Raw genomic sequence first — 19370 nt, 5'->3', positions numbered from 1 at the left:
AAATGTTATCATAATAACATAACATTTATTACAAATCTAAACCACATTGACACTGAGCATCAAAGGAGTAATATGTTACAAATTGAACGTACTAAATCATATAATGAGCATGAATGTTGTTGTTGTTCTGGCCTTTGCGTCATGATTCACTATTCTCTGAGCACCCCGGGTTGCCAGGTATAAAACTAATTGGCACACAAACACAGTATGCTGCAGCCATGAAAGCAATCAAAATGAACTAGTTCAACTGGGACTATACTATTTGCTCCCCATCCTTAAAAGCTTAGTGATCTTTCGAAAAGGCTCCGTGATAAACAAGGGTCAACCTTGGAGTTGCTTTTAGAGCCCATAATGATTTCAAGTAGGATGCAACATGAGCTGGTTTATAATTGATCAAAAAATAAAATTTAAATAAAACTTGTGCATTTTCTGAGCAACCTCATGTTATTGTCAAGAATAGCGAATCATGACACACAAAACAATGACACTATTTCCATCCTGGAACAGAAATTTCAAAGGAAAACATACTGGCTGTATCACAGTTGACAGAGAAGCCAGTACTTCCACTTAGCATGTTTCCATAATCTCTGATGACATATCACGGTCATTTTATGATATCATTTTATGTCTTAAGTACATTTGTTATAGCTCGTTTAATATAACTATTGTAATTCAACAGTCAAAGTCCTGTAGGCCTTCTTGATTTTGCATTAAAAGGTCTAGAAAGCAATGCAAACAGATTTTCCTTTTTGAGTGGTTTGTGTTTATTACATTTATTTTGAGTGAAGCTGTCAAAGCATAATAATATAATATTCATAATAACATAACATTTATTACAAATCTAAATCACATAGCCTACATTCTATCATTCAAGTATGATGCAGAATAAACAGACAGTTCTTTGGCTGTTCACAATCCTCAAGTAGACCCAAGTCTCAATTGTTTTGTACTTGTGAAGTTCAAGTAGCCTACATACTTTACATTTTGGCTTAAACTCCTACTATTGCACTATGTTGGACAGGCTCTTGGCATCACAGGGCAGACCTGTTCCAACTGCACGCCATGCAGGCAATGCAAGGTACCGACCAACTAACGCACTGTTTATCAGATCAGAACATTGAACATGTTTTATTAAACTCTCCTGTGTTCCAGGCCACACAATGGCTGGCTTTGGTACCGGCGAATCACACAGCTTTCCCTGCCTCTTGCTGACCAATCACTACAGGGGACTTATCATCTGCATTGACAGTTTCATAATGAACAAAAGTGGTGAAATGTTATTTATTGTAGTTCGTTTTTCAAGAATAATATCTTCTACATCCCATTTGACTGAAAGTTTTCCCTTCATGGAGGCTTCAGTGACGCACAACGCTATGGTGAGGGGTGATCTTCTCTGACACGCGATTCGGTGAGGAATGCTCCTGGTCCAGTCCGGGCTGCCGGTGTGACGCCCTGCGTTACATCTGATCTGATCAGCGTCCGTGAGACCGAGACACCAGCTGATACTCTGAGGAACGCCCGGTCTCGTGTCACTCCGGCTGGCATCGTGCCGTGGTGGATCGGATATCAAACCACCACCTTTGTTTCTGACCTGTGTTTGCTCATGGGCCCCCGTGTTTTCTACTCAATGTTTATTTGCCAATGTTCAGTTGTTAGCGAATGAGCGAGTTCTGCATGAGCAGAACTGCATGAGCAGAACGCTCATGCAGGGGAGCATGGCACAGATCTGGCAGGTGGTGGGCGTGGCAGTGGGCGTGGGCATTTCTTCATATCTCGAGAGGGAATTTATTGCATCACATGCATCGATCACAGGACCATTCTGAAACACCTGACAAGTGTGCGGGTCACGGTCGAGGAATGTGTTCAACATTCAACACGGCAATCAACATTGCCGTGTCACACAAAACATTCCTTCCTCCTGGAATTCAGAGCACCTCATTCCAGGTTTAAACACAAAATGTTCTAGTGTCTGGGAGGTTTTGTGGCGCTCCTCTTAAAGTGCCTTTGAGTCATTTTAAGAGCTACCTGGTTTTCCTTCATCCATCTCGGTAATCTGGGGCGGCATGTGGCTCAGGAGGTAGAGCGGGTTGGCTGGTAACTGGAAGGCTGCAAGTTCGATCCCCGGCTCCTCCTCGAGTTTCGAGGTGACCCTGAGCAAGACACCTCACCCTAACTTCTCTCGATGGGCTTGCTGTTTCCTTGCATGGTTGACTCCGCCGTCGGTGTGTGAATGTGTGCATGAATGGGTGAATGTGAGGCAATATTGTAAAGCACTTTGGCCACTAGTTAGAAAAGCGCTATATAAATGCAGTCCATTTAATCTGCAAAGCCCAGACCCTCTAAGAATACACAACGTACTTGAGTCTTCTTCTCTGCATGTAATAATAAACTCTCACACACACACACACACACACACACACACACACACACACACACACACACACACACACACACACACACACACACACACACACACACACACACACACACACACACACACACACACACACAGCTGATAGGAGTCTCCATCTGGAGGTCTGTAGTATGAGTTTCTCTGGAGCGTAGGGACTTGGCCGGCAGCAGGCTGAGGTCTCTGCGCGGCACTACTTGGTGCGGCGGGTGAGGCTGGCTGTGGCTCGCAGTGGCGTCTTGGCGTTCTCTGAGACGCGGCGCAGCACAAAGTCAAAGTTGGCGGCGGTGGACATGGCGTAGAAGACATTGGCTTTGTCCGGGACGAGGAGCTCTGAGACGGAGGAAACACAACAACGAAGGGTCAGACGTCTGCTAGGGAAGGAGGAGTCTTAAGGAAAGAAGGACCGTCTTTAGCCCATGCAAATGTCAGAGTTCAACGCATCATTGTGTCTCAGGCTGCTAAAGAGTAACAGCTCTAGAGGACGATTTTAAAAAGGCAGATTTTTAACAATTCTTTTGAACCACTGATTGAGTAATCCAACTGGCACAGTGGTGGTCGGATGTGATTTAGAATTAGAATTAGATTTTAGAAGATTCTTAAATTAAAATATTAAATGATGATTTAAAAAAATATGATTTCCATCGATGATGACCGCCTCACCTCGGTCCTGGGAGATGAGCTGGGAGAGACGGAAGTCCTGGAAGCTCATGTGCTCCAGGTGGTGCTTCTCCAAGGCCCGCTGGACCACCTGGGCTGTCTTATCCTGGCTGGTAAGCTGTGGAGCACACAAGCCGGTCACACATAACACATGTAACGCTTACTGGGACATTGATACTACAGGCAGATGCAGAAAGGGGCACTCAGCCCCAGGGGTACCAGTGGTACCCGTCCATGCCCCACCCCGAGGGTACCCACTACCCGTCCATGCCCCGCCCCGGGGGTCCCCGTCCATGCCCCGCCCCGCGGGTCCCCGTCCATGCCACACCCCCGGGGTCCATGCCCCGCCCCAGTACCCACCAGGATGCTCTTGTAGAGGTTCCCGTTGTGCAGTCCCAGGTCCACGCTGACCCTGATGATGCAGGAGTCTGCCACCTGTTGGTTGTACAGTGGCAGCGCGGTCATGGACACTGAGCGCTTGTGTTGGGGGGCCGGAGCTCCTCCTTCAAGGGGCGTGGCCGCCGAGGAGAAGGCAGAGCCGAGGTCCGGCTGAGAGCCTCGAGGGGAGGAGGAGGAGGAGCAGGAGAGGGCGGGGGAGTCCGGGGAGGAGCAGGAGGAGGAGGGTGGAGACGAGAAGACCTCGGAGACGTTGCTGCAGGACTTGGAGAAGGACTGGAGGGAGGAGAAGGAAGAGGGGAGAAGAAGCAACCTTAGCTAAAGGAGAAGTGGTGGACAACATAAACTTCACAGGAAGTAGTCAAGAGAAAGTGTCCAAAGGAGGATGAAAACCTTTTGATTCATCATGTTTAATACATGTTTTAATACCGTTTTAATCTTGACAAAAGAAAACAGTTTTTGGGGTATTTATGATTTGATCTGTTACAATGGGACTTTAGCCAACCAAACGACACCCAGCAGACCATACCTGCAAACGGATGGAGCAGGCCGAATCCGGGCCGGACAGATCCTCCATCTCGGATCCACTGGATCCCGACGATGACATGCTGATCTGGTCTGACAGGACCTTCTTGGTCACGTCACTCGACGACCGGAAGCTGCGGACACAAAGCTCTGAACTGAAGCAGTTTGAAAGCCTCCAGAACATGTTGCCCTCCCAGCCTCCAGGGGGGCCCAGGATGGGTTCCCTGGAGCCCCCCTCTGGGGCCCCCCTCTGCCCTGGGCCGGCCCTGGCCTAGGGGCCGGTGCATACAGCCAACCATAGAACAGTGGTTCTCAAACTTTTTCTACTAGTGTCCCCCCTCTAAGACATTATTTTATGTAGCTTTTGAACACACACACAGACAGGAGGACAGACAGGTGTCCTCTCCATGGGTCTGTCTTTGAACAACAAAAGTTAACAGAGCGTGTTAGCTCCTGCCTTAGTGTCACACAGGATTACAGGATTAGCTTAGCATGCTACCTCCACAGCGGGGGGAGCGGGCGGTGGGGGGGTACCTACAAGGAGAGCTTCTTGGTCAGGCTGCGGTTGCTCCGGAGCCCGGGGGTGCAGAGGTCCACTGGGGGTTCCAGCAGCCTGGAGAGCTCATCGCTGGAACGAACACACACACACACACACACACACACACACACACACACACACACACACACACACACACACACACACACACACACACACACACACACACACACACACACACACACACACACACATTATGGATCTATTCTAGGACTATAGTTCTATAATTTCTAATTTACCTAAACTCAATCGCAATCAAGTTTTGAATCCATGTTTGGGAGATATTGGGACTTTTATATGTAAACTTTGGTGACTGGAGGCCTGGGTGAGTTCTAGTCTTGGCGTGGCGGGGTGTGCCAGGTGTTGATTATATAAGCAGAACTCCAGTCTCTACTCCATTAGATCAACTCCACCTTTGTTGGTTCAATGCGCTGGCAAGTTTAACAAGAGAACCTCTGGTTAGACAAACACAGAGGGCCATAGCCTTTCAGGGACAGCTTAGGACTCGTTCAGTGAAGTCCATAAAAAAATACAGGGACTGTATTTTTTACAGGGAGTGACAGTGGTCTATTTTTTCTCTGTATAATAATTTTTTGAATGGTTCCCTTTTCAACAGTTCCTTTGTATCCTGAGCCATTGAGTGATAGGAACAATTTCACAAAGTATTGTGAATCTGAATATTATTATCCTTATTATGATGATTCTTCCTCCATGTGGAGCCAGGCCCTCTCCAGGCCCCCTCCAGGAGCTCACCTCTCCAGGTCGCTCAGCAGCCTGTGTCCCAGCAGCCAGGAACTGATCCTGGGGTGGTGCGGCAGGCTGTACTGGGAGCAGGCGGCCTGCAGCAGACGGATCTGGGACAGGATCTCAAACTCCTGGTTTGGGAGAGAGAGGGGGGGAGAGAGAGAGGGTGGAGGATGGAGAACCATGAGTGACGGCTGAGACACCATCACAGCTTTCGTAACTCCTCCCATAATGCTTGGCTATGTGCAGCACTACACACACACACACACACACACACACACACACACACACACACACACACACACACACACACACACACACACACACACACACACACACACACACACACACACACAGAGAAAACTTGTCCGCACTCACCCTCCTTCTCTTCTCAAAGTTGATGAGCCCCTCCTGGAGATAGATAGAGATAGAGGAGGACATTATAATGAGAAAACGTGATTTATGACCAGGGAGAGCCGACACCCAGTAACACAACGTCCACCCCCAGATCAAGTTCAGCAATGCACTCATCATGAATGTAATGTATGTACGAAGCCCATCTAGGTTTGTTCAACATATATAATGATATAATTAAAAAGATGATAAAAGTAATAAAAAGATAATAATATTTTTATTTTGTATTAATTAAAATACACAACAAAAATAATATTATATTTTTACTACTTTTATAACATTATTGATTATATTACTCAATGTTCAATAAACCTAGATGGTCTTCATACACACCAATATTTATTAGTATACTACATACAATAAAGTCTATAAAACAGCTAATAGGAAGGAGATACACACACAGGTACACAATGTTCCACAGACCTTAGGCCTTACACAACGCTGTATTCATAATTCAGTATCTTTATTACACAGAGTGTGTAATGGGGGCATCAACCCCCAGTGACACACGTTCCACAGACCCAGAGGGATGTCACACTGCTATGTTCGTATATCTGTCTGTATTCATATTGCGTGCGTCTATAAACGGCCGATGGGAAACTCCCCAAGGTCTCCATATCCTGCCCGGACACGAGACCCCCCTTCAGGGTTATTTTCAGCACGGTTGGCCGTGAGACGGTGGGTGTGGGGGGTGTGTGGGGGGCGTGTGGGGGCGTACCTGGACGGTGTCCGGGAGGGCGGTATCCAGCATGGTGAGCACCGTCAGGTAGGTCCCCAGATAGGGCACCGTGCCGCTGGTGCTCTGGAAACACAACATCACACCTTAGATAGCCCTTACTTGGCTAGCACTTACTTAGCTAGCACTTAGCTAGCCTATAGTCCAGTGGCGTGTTCCGATATCCATACTTCCCGTACTTACTATACTTAGTTTGAGTACATAGGGCGTTCCAATTACGATATGGGCGAAAAGAAGTGTACTGAAAGGACCCGGATGGTGTACTCAAAACGGTCAAAACGCTGAGTGAGGATCAATGTACACTTTTCACACTCAACGGCAGCCATCTTAGCTACGTAGCGGCAGAGGCGCAGCCAGGATGAGCCAATGTCGGCACATTTTCCACATAGCCTGCATTAATGGAGTCATTTAGTTTGCTTTGTTTTTAGCTTTTTTTAGCTGCTAGGCGTCAAGGGTTCACCGTTCAAAGCGGTATGTTTTTGGCGGGTGACGAGCTGCGGCGGCAGTCGCGATCATAATTTCCGGTAAGTGCACCACGGAGTATTCAATTTAGAACAACACAACTCTGCGCACTTAGTGAGTGCAGATAATGTACAACGTTTAAGTGTACTCATGGAAGTATGTAGTATCGGAACACAGGACAGTTCTCAGAGCGTGTTCGCTGCGCTAGCTAGTGCAGTTTGAATGCTAGCATGGGCTAGCAAACAAAGGGTTGTCAATGTATTGATGTCTAAACGTTAAAATGTTTCACAACCACCATATTGCTTTATAAAGAAAGGGCTGTAGGCCTATATGTAAATGCTTAAATAAATACAATGTGTAGTAGATAGACAGTTCATAGCAAACGTTCTTCACATAGTTCTTCCCTCCTCATTTTAACTGTAGTTCTCTGAGCTCAGAAGCCTTGGATTTTAAACCCTTCTCTGACTCAGGGTCGCGGCCCCTGGAGAATGTGGCCCCTGGCTAGTCTACTATTACAGAGCTTTAATCCTGGGGGGGGGGGGCATTCTGAACCTGACCGACCCCCGGATTGGGGAGGGGGTCTAAAGTTAGCTTCAAGTCTCGCCTGCCAAAGCCTCTCTTCCACTGGGAGTACTGGGAAGGTTCACTCATGCTGCACTGGTTGGAACAGTTCTAGTTTGGTTTGGTTTTTCTCAAGAGGAACTCCAAAGTAAAAGTACAAACACATTTAAGCTGTTCCTGAGTGTGATTCAGTATTTAGTAGGCCTTCATACAGAGCTGGCCTCTTAAAGCTAAATATGACCTGGTGGATGTGAACTATCTGGTGGACCTACCAGCTTCCTGGGGAACGGGCAGCGCTTGGCCGTCTCGGGACAGAGAGCGTCCATCGGCTGTCCTCCATCCTGAGAGACAGACAAAGACAGAGGGAGAGAGGGAAAGAAGGAGGACACAGACAGAGCGAGAGAGGGAGAGAGGGGAGGACAGACAGACAGACAGAAGGAGAGCGGGAGGACAGACACACAGAGGGGGAGAGAGGGAGGACACACAGACAGAGGAAGAGAGGGAGAGATAGAGAGAGAGAGAGGACAGAAAGACAGACACAGAGGGAGAGAGGAAAGACAGACAGACAGTGACTTTCAGTCCAGGTCTGGCTCACAGCAGTAATATTCACAAGCAGATGTCTGTCTTATGTGCACATAGTTGCTAAATATAAACAACTGAGTGAAGGAAATATATTTATAGTGCTGATATTTTATACAGTTCAGACTGAGTGTTGTTCCTGTAACATTCGGACGGGCATGCCTCAGCGGCGCAGGCTAAGCTAACCAACTGAAACATTATGGCGGTAGAAAATAGGACACCGCCTAGCTGACCATTAACGCGCTGTTAGGACATTTCTCTAAAGATTAACGCGAACAATATGAATATGCTTCATAAGTTAGGAAGAAAAGGGCAGAACAAACAGGCAGGTTTCAATATTAAACTTTGACCCCAGCCTCTGGTTTAACAAGCTTTCCGGTTGAAAGGTTGTGAATATCGCCGACCTGTTTTGTGACAGTATTATGTCTATGTTTGTTTGAGTCATTTTCCCTCTGCCCCTTGGACACTTAAGGATTTATATTCACTGAGTTTAACGGATGGACGTGTTGAGGCAGAAGTGAGGAGGTGTTGAGGGTGACTCATGTATTCGGCTCCTCTGACCTGCTGAAAGATGTCCACACCAGCTACCCAATAATTACCAGCTTTTCCTCTACATAGATCTTTACTTGTGGTTTTTAATTGATGGTTGAAATTAAACATGACTACTAACATTTAATGTTGTTATTCTGAGTTATCTGAGATATGTTATTCTTATTCTGTTCATTGTCCTCTCAATGTTGCTCTTGTCTATGACTTGGATGTTGGGTAGCTTTTAGAAAATATAAATTTAATCTAGTGAGAACTGGTATGAAGGTTAAATAAAGAGACATTTGTCTCCTAAATGAGGGAATTATTTCCTCCGTGTGCTTAGTCGCTCTCACCTCCAGCAGGATTTCTCTGTTGGCCAGAACGTAGTTTTCATCTGGAAAGGTTTCACAGAGGTTCTCGAAGACGGTCATGTTCTCCCTGAAAACACACACACACACACACACACACACACACACACACACACACACACACACACACACACACACACACACACACACACACACACACACACACACACACACACACACACACACACACACACACACACACACACACACACACACGACCTTCACTAACTGAGTCAAACTTGGCCTGCTCAGAAATCGCTGATGAACACGTTTGACAGGCAGGCAGATTTCTATCAAGCGAGGAAGTCAACAACAGGTTATACGACTGGACAGTTCAACGTCTGCGTAAGCAACTGTCTCTTTACTGGCTCGCTAAAGAGCGTTATTATGCAGAACTTGCATGTGCAGCAGATATCCATACGGGTCAGTCCTAGACGTGCTGACTGCGGCAGTAGAGACCATACCGCCTCATTCAGCGAGGGTGAGGGCTGACACGTGATCGCACTAGTTAGGATATGTAGAGCTAAGGTCCATAAAGGTTCAGCACGTCGCTGGGGTGCAAAGGTCACTGGTCTCTTGAGATAGAAAGGGGCTCGCGGGATGTGTGTGTGATGCTTCAGCCAGAAATCTGGACCCAGGGTATTTAACCCTTCAATAAGAACTCTAATTAGACTAGTCACCACAGTGTGAGACTCTGTGCTTAAGTCACCTGCCTGGTTATGTTCCCGTGGGGGCGGGGTTGGACTGGGGGTCTTGAGAGACCAGAGGGTCAGTGGGCTGGTGTGTTGGAGGGTCTTACCGGTTGACCAGGGACCAGGTCTTCCTCAGCCTGTAGACGGCGTTGGACTGCAGGGCCGACAGGATGGCCCTGAGAGACGAGAAGTTCTTCAGCCTGCGACACTCCTGGGAACAGAGAGTAGTACCAGGTCAAGAAGCGCATTGAACCGGCTCAGAAACTGACTTTAATACACAGAAAGACAAATCTTCCGTTCATTTTGAACTGGGAACCTTCTAGTGAACTCATGTGTTCCTTGGTCTAACTCTGATTCAAGACCAGGTTGACCAGTCCTATAACAGGACATCTGAACCCTCAACCCGTATCAGCCCTACAGACCAGGTTGTTAGTGTTCCCACAGAACAGACCTGGGCCACTTTGATCCACTTCTCGACGACTCGGGCCCTCAACAGGGCGGCGGGGGGGGCCCCGCGGGGCCCAGGACCGGGGGGGCCCCCGGAGACACACAGCAGGGAGCTGATGACCCGGTTGGTGACGGTGTTGAACTGGGCAATGGTGGCTCGGATGGTGGGGGACATGTTGTCCTTCTTGTCGCGCTGGGACCAGACGCAGCCCAGGCACTGGTACGGCACCACCCGGACGAAGAGCGCCTGGGTGGAGGAGACGGAGGAACACAGCTCAGGACCTCAGGACCTTTGATTCATCAATCCAGTGTTTACATCTACATTGAGGTTGTAATGCAGACGCTTCTTTCCAAGGCGTCTTACAATAAGTCCATTTATCAGAAGAGAAACAACAATATATCGCTGTCGGTACAGTAAGGATGTTCATAGAACCAAGTGGCAAGCACTAACAATCACTAGGTTAACCCATTCCCCGTACATATAAGTGTGTAAGAGAGGTGGGAGAAGGTGGGGGGTAAGGGGGGAGGCTATACAGAGTCCAGGTGAACTACTACTACTAGTACTCAGAAATCACATTTCCAATACTGATCAGAGGCACACTCCAGGTTCCCCCCTCCACGCCCCCTGCCCCACTCACCGAGTCCATCCTGGTGAGCTGCTCGGCGACGGAGGGGGCGGAGAAGTCCATGATGTCCGCCTGGTCGCCGTGGGAACCCTCGCCCTCAGACCCCTCCTCCGCAGAGCTCTCCCCGTCCCGCTCCACGTCCGGCCGTGCAGAACCCCCGCTCGCTTCTGGAGAGAGGTGGGATTATATATATATATATATATATATATATATATATACACACACACACATCTATATACATATACACATACACACATATATATATATATACATACATACATGCATACATATATATACATATACACACACACACACACACATATATATATACATACATACATACATATACACACATATATATATATATACATATACATATATACACACACACATATACACACACACACACACACACACACACACACACACACACACACACACACACACACACACACATATATACACATATATATTAACAGAGGTTGATCTGGGAGCTCCATATATTACACAACATGTAAACGACAAACCCTCACAACACAACACGTAAACAACACACCTTCACAACACAACATATAATACACAACACACCCTCACAACACAACATATAATACACGACACGTAAACAATGCACCCTCACACCACAAGGAGACAGTGGAGGTGAGCCCTACCTTCCCTCTGGAAGCCCCTGAGCAGGGCCTCGGCCTGGCCCGCCAGGGAGCAGAAGTTGGGCTGTGAGCGGGCGTGGCCGCTGACCGCCCCGCTGACCCCCAGGTGGTCCAGCAGCAGGCGGAGGGCCGCGTGGCCCTGGGGGGGGTCCCGCAGGTCCTCACTGTACTCATCCAGCCACACCTGGATGAGAGACAGCAGGGGACTGGAGAGAGAGAGAGAGAGAGAGAGAGAGAGAGAGAGAGAGAGAGAGAGAGAGAGAGAGAGAGAGAGAGAGAGAGAGAGAGAGAGAGAAAGAAAGAGAGAGACAGAGACAGAGACAGACAGGCAGAGAGAAATTTCAGGTTATTTAAGGCGATTTAAGGTTAATGTTATAATGATATTCATCATGGTTCAGAAACAGCAGGATTCAACAGGAGACGAGAGGGCCCAGTGTCAGCATAAAGACAGCCATTACATAACCATTGCAGAAGCTTTAGATGAACATGAATCACGGAGAAGGAGCTTCACACCCACCTGTTATGGCAGTCACTGTTGTCCAGGTCAGAGGTCGCGTTCTCCCTGCAGGAGGAGGGGGGGGGAGACAAGGTCAAGAGCAGCTCGGACAGGAACACGGGTGACCTATCATCTCCACCTTGAGTGGAGTCACGTCTCGAACCCTCAACCCCAACCCCGCCCCCAGCAGGGCCGTGAGCCACGCGGTGGGAGTGGTGGTAATGACCCCTCTCTAGGCGGTCATTACCGGGAGGGGGGGGGGTGTGGCGGGGGTGCTTAGTCAGGGGAAACCACCGTCTGAAGAAGAGTGGGACCTTTAAATACCTCTTTACATTTCCTGCCTTCAGACGGGCGTTGATCAGAGACAGGATTTCTACTGTCGGTGTCAAATCAAATGAATACACAGATATGCTTCTGTCTCATGAAACCTGTTCTGAAACATGATACACAAACACGATTGTGAGGAAGATTTCAGCTCTGAATGTCTCCCTTCTTTCAGTTTAAATGCGGCCGGATACATGACACGGAATAGTGCATTTAACTAAAGGTTAATCCGAGTTCAAATGGTTAACATCTGGTAGGATTATCACCGGATATTATTTTTCAAACCCAGGTTTGCAAACCGGTGCTGCGGTGAAACATTGATGGCGTTTCCTCCAGAAACCCAGAGAGACAGTAGACTGAGCCAGAGAGACAGTAGACTGACCCAGAGAGACAGTAGACTGAGCCAGAGAGACAGTAGACTGAGATAGAGAGACAGTAGACTGAGATAGAGAGACAGTAGACTGACCCAGAGAGACAGCAGACTGAGACAGAGAGACAGTAGACTGACCCAGAGAGACAGTAGACTGACTCAGAGAGACAGTAGACCGAGCCAGAGAGACAGTAGACCGAGCCAGAGGATGCGTCGACAGACCGGCTGCCCTGTCGTCTGTGTGTGATTGAGATGTTAATGAGCACTCGATGGGAGGAGCCCTCAGTCCCAGGGCACCGAACATAAAGAGCTAGCGGAAGTTAGCCAGAGAGAAACTAGGCTGAAACCCGGAGACGACGAGTGTGATACCGTGACAAAGCAGAGCTCACTCTGGTGTCAATGGCTGCCATGAAGGTCAGACTCCATTGTTCCCAACAGAGGCTCAGTGGAGTCACATCTCCTGCTTTGTGCAGAGCTGAAAGGGCTCACATCTTGCAGGTCAGCGGGACACTTGACAATGACCGCTGCTGGGGGCCCCCAGAGTCGGGGCCCGACTCTGTACATTCAGCCTTCAACATTTGGACTGATTTTAAGTTCTGTGTTTGTTTTTGTTGCGTGTCTCTCTCACACCAACAACTAACCCTAACCGAGATCAAATTGTAAACAGATGCAACAATGGCTCGCCTCCCTGGGTAACCAAATCCCATTCCGATTCCGATAAGCTGATAAGGATTGTGATGATTCATGCTGTTGTGGAGCGTTGCTAGAGTCCCACCACGAAGCTGACATAGCTGACGGGGGTGACTTCTGTTGGTGAAGGTCACTGGAGCTGGTTTCTGAGATCCACTTACGGAGATGCGTCGCAGAGCTCCAGGTTGTGTATTTACTGTAACGTTCAGACAAAAGATGATGACGAGAGTGACAGAACAATAGAATCTGAAACCTGTCTGGTTTCATGGTGGTTTTCCATAGAACTCTTCCCCGTACCTGTGGAACAGCGCCTCTATCAGTGTGGCGGGGTAGGTGAAGGTTCTAAACCCTTCTAGAGAGAGGTTCTAGAGGGGCTCTGACCCGTACCTGTGGAACAGCGCCTCTATCAGTGTGGCGGGGTAGGTGAAGGTTCTAAACCCTTCTAGAGAGAGGTTCTAGAGGGACTCTGACCCGTACCTGTGGAACAGCGCCTCTATCAGCGTGGCTGGGGAGGTGAAGGTTCGGTACGTGGAAAGGAAGACGCGGCTGAAGCCGGGCTCCGCCCCCCGGGGGTCCAGCAGGTGGTCCACCAGGCGCTCCAGTGTGGCGGCCGTCAGCCGGCGCACCTTGCAGGTGCGGTACTGGACGAAGGCGTGGCCTGGGCCCGGGGAGGCGGGGCACTGGGCGGGGGGCGGGGCCACGGGCTCCCGGTGGAGGGTGACGCTGTAGACCACGCCCTCCTCCTGCTCCTCGCCCCACGGCTGGACCGGGTTCTGGGGGGGAAGGGGGAGAGGGAGAGGGAGAGTGGGGGGAGAGACAGCAGTATAGAAGGGGTGGGAGAGGGTACGTTTAGATTAGATTAACTTTATTGGCACAACAAAACTCAGTGTCCATCGACCCAGAATGTGCATGTAAGCATTAAGGGATGTATTAACCGAGTGCAGAAGGCATGTGCTAGCATCCCCGTAAACAAAGCACTTCACTAATTGTGAGTGTATATCAACCTTTGGTAAAGTAGACACACATTTACCATGCAAGTAAAGGCCTTTTAAAGTTGAAGGGTGAGAGGAGTGGAGCTCAGACTGGAATGTGGTCCCACATGCAGCCATGCACAACAGACCTCAGGCTATGTGTTGCTAGTGTAGTCCCCTGGATCCTGGAGGTATACAGGTCGTGGTTCAGCACACAGTGACAGAACATCCATCTAGGAGCCCTTCAAACCCCCATGGTTAAAAATAGAAACCACGCCCTGTGACCACCAGACACCAAAACAAGTGACGGTGCGACCAGCGGCTCTGAGCTGAAACCCCCTGCGGTGAGCTGGCTCAGGCCATAACACACAGCTAGCTTCAGACCGCGGTGAGCAACAACCAGCGACATGACTCAGTGGTTGGACCATCAGGTCAGACCCACTCGGGATCAGCAGGTTTATGGCCTTTCCTAACATTTAGCTCCTGAGCAGAAAGGCCAGGACTGAGTGCTGTGATGATCGCTCTATTTGCACACAAACACCGGATTATTAAAAGGTTATCGTTTCATAGCATTTCCAGGAAGAGTTCAAAGGCGTAATAAACAGTTGTGGGCCAATCCCATCGTCACAGTCCAATCACTCAAACAACGTTGAACGTTGACGGTTCATGGACAACCCCCAGAATCTGGGTCTGGATCTGAGAGGAGTGATCTGTTGTGATGCGGGAGATCAGAGCTGGTTTGATCTCCATGAGACTGCGGAGCTCTTCACAGCGTTTGATTGTGTTTAGGTTATTATGCACCAGAGCGGAATGGTGACATGCTAATGAGTGGCTTCACACAGAGTCCGTGCTGATTCATATCAGCCTCAACCAGAACCAAATCCATCTGTCAGAGACTTCCTCCCCTCTTCCCTGTTCGGCTCACAAAAGAGTATTCAACATGTACACATGAACTTTAGTGGATCATCAGGGAATTCATGAAACTTTCCCCATTGTCTTAACATGCTTCATAGAAGATGAATTTGAATATAGATGAATTTGAGGACATATTTCCTCGTCACTGATATTGCTGACCACAAATGAAGGAACAACTCATCATGGAGAGATAATGCAATCATACTACTGAGCCATGGACCAGTCCTAGGTAGAGTTGTTCCGATACCGATACCAGTCCCGATTTCCTCAAGTACGCAAGTCTATGCACTGACCTGATACCATCACATGACTAGCTCCTTTACTACACAGGCAAAGAACATCACAAACACTACAGTGTTATGCTATGTTTGTTAACGGTCGGAGGTCCTAAACCCCTCGTCTTCTGTTGCAGCATCGCAGCGGTCCGGGTTCGACCTTCACTCTCCCTTGTGACCCCTAACTCTTACAACGTCTCATTTGAAACGGCTGAGATTCCCACGTTCACAAGCAGCATGCAGGGTCCAGGGATAAGAACCCGGTTTCACATCCTGCATGTTGGTTGTCAAAACACACTAAGTGATTAGCAAATCAAGAACCAGTCATTTCTATTCACCTCTCAGATCTATACCATATCTATATAGGTCTGGACCCCTCATATCCCTCAGGAAACAGTGGATCTATACAATGAAACTGGATATCAAAAAAAACGTCTTCATTTCAGGAGAAGAAAACCACCCAAACATGACAGGAGCAGGTCCTGTATTCAAGGGTTTTCTGAACCACCACCACTCTATTTAAATGTTAGTTTACCATAACTCCTGTAGTGTTTAACTAATTATAATGTTTGCACCTAAATATAGACAGCCTGCTCAAACACACATCAACAAACAAGCACGTATGGCTCACGGTGTGTGTGTGTGTGTGTGTGTGTGTGTGTGTGTGTGTGTGTGTGTGTGTTTCTTGGTGGCACCATATTTGTACGCTCAAACAAATGAAAAGAAAATAATGTTTTTTGTGAAGGTAAAACATGACAGCTGATAAGAGTCGTGATTCGACATCGTGGCCATCGGTCTGTCTCAGCTGTAATATTAATAGAGTGATGGGGGGTACTAATAGATAAACAAATACACGTTCCGCGTTTCTTTCAAATGACACACACACACACACACACACACACACACACACACACACACACACACACACACACACACACACACACACACACACACACACAGACACACACACACACACACACACACACACACACAACCTCGTTACATTCCCCCCATGACTTTATAGAGAGTTTACTCACCATCGTTAATTCCCATTTGCCCATCCTGTCGGTAGTTTATGGAGCGTGGCTTTTCATATCCAAAAAAAAGTATTCCTGCTATTTTCTTCCGCAATCTACATTTGCAACTGCATTAAGTGGCATGTAGCCTATATATTAAAAAAATCGTTTTTACTTTATGTTATTGTTACATCGCTGTCGTTATAGGTATGACGCCTCTCTACACTCCGGTCCAGAGACGCGATGGCGTGGCTGAGATCCACCGGCTGCTGCTCGAATCCGTCTTACCCGGGACCGCCACGGTCTTTATACTGGGGGCGTAACCTCAAGACTAGAGGGGCGTTGCCTTAATGCCGTGGTCTTCACACTGGGGGGGGGGCGTGTCACTTCGTTGCGTAACACACTCGTGTGTTTAGTAGGCCTACGTAGGCCTACGTTGTGTTTTGTAATGCGTATTAATTTAGTGCTTGGAAACCACGTCCCAAAAGTTTATGTTTGTGTGTGTGTGTGTGTGTGTGTGTGTGTGTGTGTGTGTGTGTGTGTGTCGGTGTGTTTATGTGTATGTGTTTGTGTATGTGTGTGTATGTATATGTGTGTTTGGTGGTGTGCGTGTGTGTGTCGTTGCTTCATAACGTTGATACCTGCAGATCTCACTGCCGTGTGGTCAGGCCATAACACCCTGCTTATGTCAGAGACTAGTTTAATGCTTTTATGATCGAGTGAGATAGACAGGAAGGTATGGGAGAGAGAGGGGAGGACATGCGCAAAGGACCACGGGCAGGAATCAAACCCTGGTCGCTGTGGTAAGGACTGGGCCTTACCTTACCACAACCACTGGGTAGAGCGCGTACTGTTGAATTCTTTACCACTTTAATCAAATACATTTGAGGTGAATCCGATGTGTGTCATTAATGACTGTCTTCACCTCCAGTATCACACGCTGATCCACACAGCTTCAGCAAACAAGGTGATAGAAGCTACATAGGAAAGGAGCTAATAATCAGTCAAACAGTTCACCACATGGAGATATTAAGGTAAACCCGTCAATCCTACCCCCCCCCCCCACACACACACACACACACACACACACACACACACACACATGCATATACACACACAAACACGCACAAATACCTACATATACCACACACACAATTCTTTATTTATCACAGACACTAGTACAAGGTCCATAGCAGAGTATAAAAATCTGACTAACAGACTGACAGAATAAATAGATTTAAAAACAAGAAGACAAAAGACAAGAAAACAAGACAAAACAACCCATCAAGACAACAAGACAAAAAAAACATCAAGACAAGACAAAACAAACCATCAAACATATAAGCACTCTCTCCAATGCCTCCAACCCTAACCCTAAGCTTAGAGGATTACCTCAAGGAGCTCTTAACTGGGTTCACTAGAGCTTCAATAATACTATTTTGTGAAAGATCCAGGCGGCACATGAATTTTATTTGTACATTGTAGGACTGCCTCACAAGTTGGCACACTGGAGAAGACAAACAAGCTGGCACTAAACCATCTAGGTAGCTGCATGGGCATATAATTTGCAGCGTTGACGATATATCTTTATCATCACTAAGATCATCTGAGATTATTTGACCAAGATACTTTACTTATTTACACACAACAAGTGGGCTATTACACAGATAGAAAACAGGGAAAGTCATTTTTTTTACCCTCTCTGCTTCTAACTATCATGACATTGCTCTTTTTCGCATTACATTTAATGTCATACTCAAGACCATATTGTGTGCATACCTTAAGTAGTTGCTGTAAGCCAGCACTGCATGGACTAACAATGGCCAGATCGTCTGCATACACAAGATGGTTAACGAAAGAGCTACCAACCAGGCAGCCAGTAGTACAAAACTCAGTTGGATTGACAAATCATTCATGTATACATTAAATAAGGCAGGGGATAATAATCCACCTTGCCGGACACCATTAGATACATAGAATGGGGAGGATATTCCACAGCCCCATTTGACCCTCATTGTCTGGTGACTGTACCAGTATACTAGAATTCTGATAATGGTACCCCTCTCTGCAGTAATTTTATAAATAATTTTCCATGGTTGACACTATCAAAAGCCTTAGAGGCAGCTAAAAAACACATAAATATGGTTGAGTTCTGATCCACATATTTTGCAACCATTTCCTTTAAAGCAAATATACACATATCGGTGCCATGTTTCCTTTTAAAGCCAAACCGATTATCTGATAGTAGAAAAGTATAAGCAATATGGAGAGAAGTGAATCAGGTAGCACCCCATGGATAAGGAGCCCAGTAAAGCACATTGATACTAAAGGACAGAGTTTCTGACTCCCATACTTCAAGTGTTCTGCATAGATATGGTCCATGCCGCACGCCTTGTTATTATCTAACATTGAGATTGCATCTGAAATTTCATCAGGTCTAATTACAAGATTCTCATTTGGATCAATGTTATTTAACACAAAGGGTTCACTCTTAATACAGTTAAACAGTTCTTGATAATGTTCACACACTCAGGCCGTGTGACGCGATGTGATTCCACAGCTTGGTCGCATTCCATGCAGGTGAGTGTTTCTCCAGGACTCTCGAGACGCTGAGGAGCTCAGAACTACGCACTGGAAGAACAAGTCCACATTCCTCCGGCCCTCAGGTCGGCCTGTATGCTCCGCCGGAGAGCGGGTTGGCTGGTAAACGGAAGGCAGTCCATTTACCATAAACTACGTTGTGGTGGTGATTGGGCAGATCATCAGCTGTTGACTGCGCCCTTAACGACAACGTCCAATGAGAAGACACACACACATCGGGAGGGTCCCAGGAGGCTCTCCTCCTGCTCGACCACGCCCTGCTACGGCTCGCCTCATCGAGGGAGGAGTGAAGGAGCAGGAGGATGGAGGATGGGAGAAACCACCTTGGTTCTGCGGGGGGAGC

General features: G+C 47.7%; 1 protein-coding gene across 1 annotated transcript; it reads right to left on the bottom strand.

The window, feature by feature from the left end:
• Positions 1-164: 164 nt before the first annotated feature.
• On the bottom strand, positions 165-16686 carry rgl3b (ral guanine nucleotide dissociation stimulator-like 3b). The gene is made up of 17 exons (XM_084472063.1): positions 16448-16686; positions 13727-14022; positions 11887-11931; positions 11373-11575; positions 10717-10871; positions 10083-10325; positions 9739-9842; positions 8925-9009; positions 7737-7805; positions 6424-6507; positions 5670-5702; positions 5301-5422; positions 4530-4619; positions 3996-4125; positions 3431-3742; positions 3074-3188; positions 165-2743 (listed from the first exon to the last, which is right to left on the bottom strand). The coding sequence occupies exons 1-17, from the start codon at positions 16469-16471 to the stop codon at positions 2604-2606; spliced, it is 2250 nt and encodes a 749-aa protein (XP_084328189.1). The 5' UTR covers positions 16472-16686; the 3' UTR covers positions 165-2603.
• Between the last annotated feature and the right edge of the window lie 2684 nt (positions 16687-19370).

The sequence above is a fragment of the Micromesistius poutassou genome (genome assembly GCF_964030765.1).
Source record: "Micromesistius poutassou genome assembly, chromosome: 1".
In the NCBI taxonomy this organism is placed as follows: domain Eukaryota; kingdom Metazoa; phylum Chordata; class Actinopteri; order Gadiformes; family Gadidae; genus Micromesistius; species Micromesistius poutassou.
This window is presented reverse-complemented; position numbering and strand designations above follow the sequence as displayed.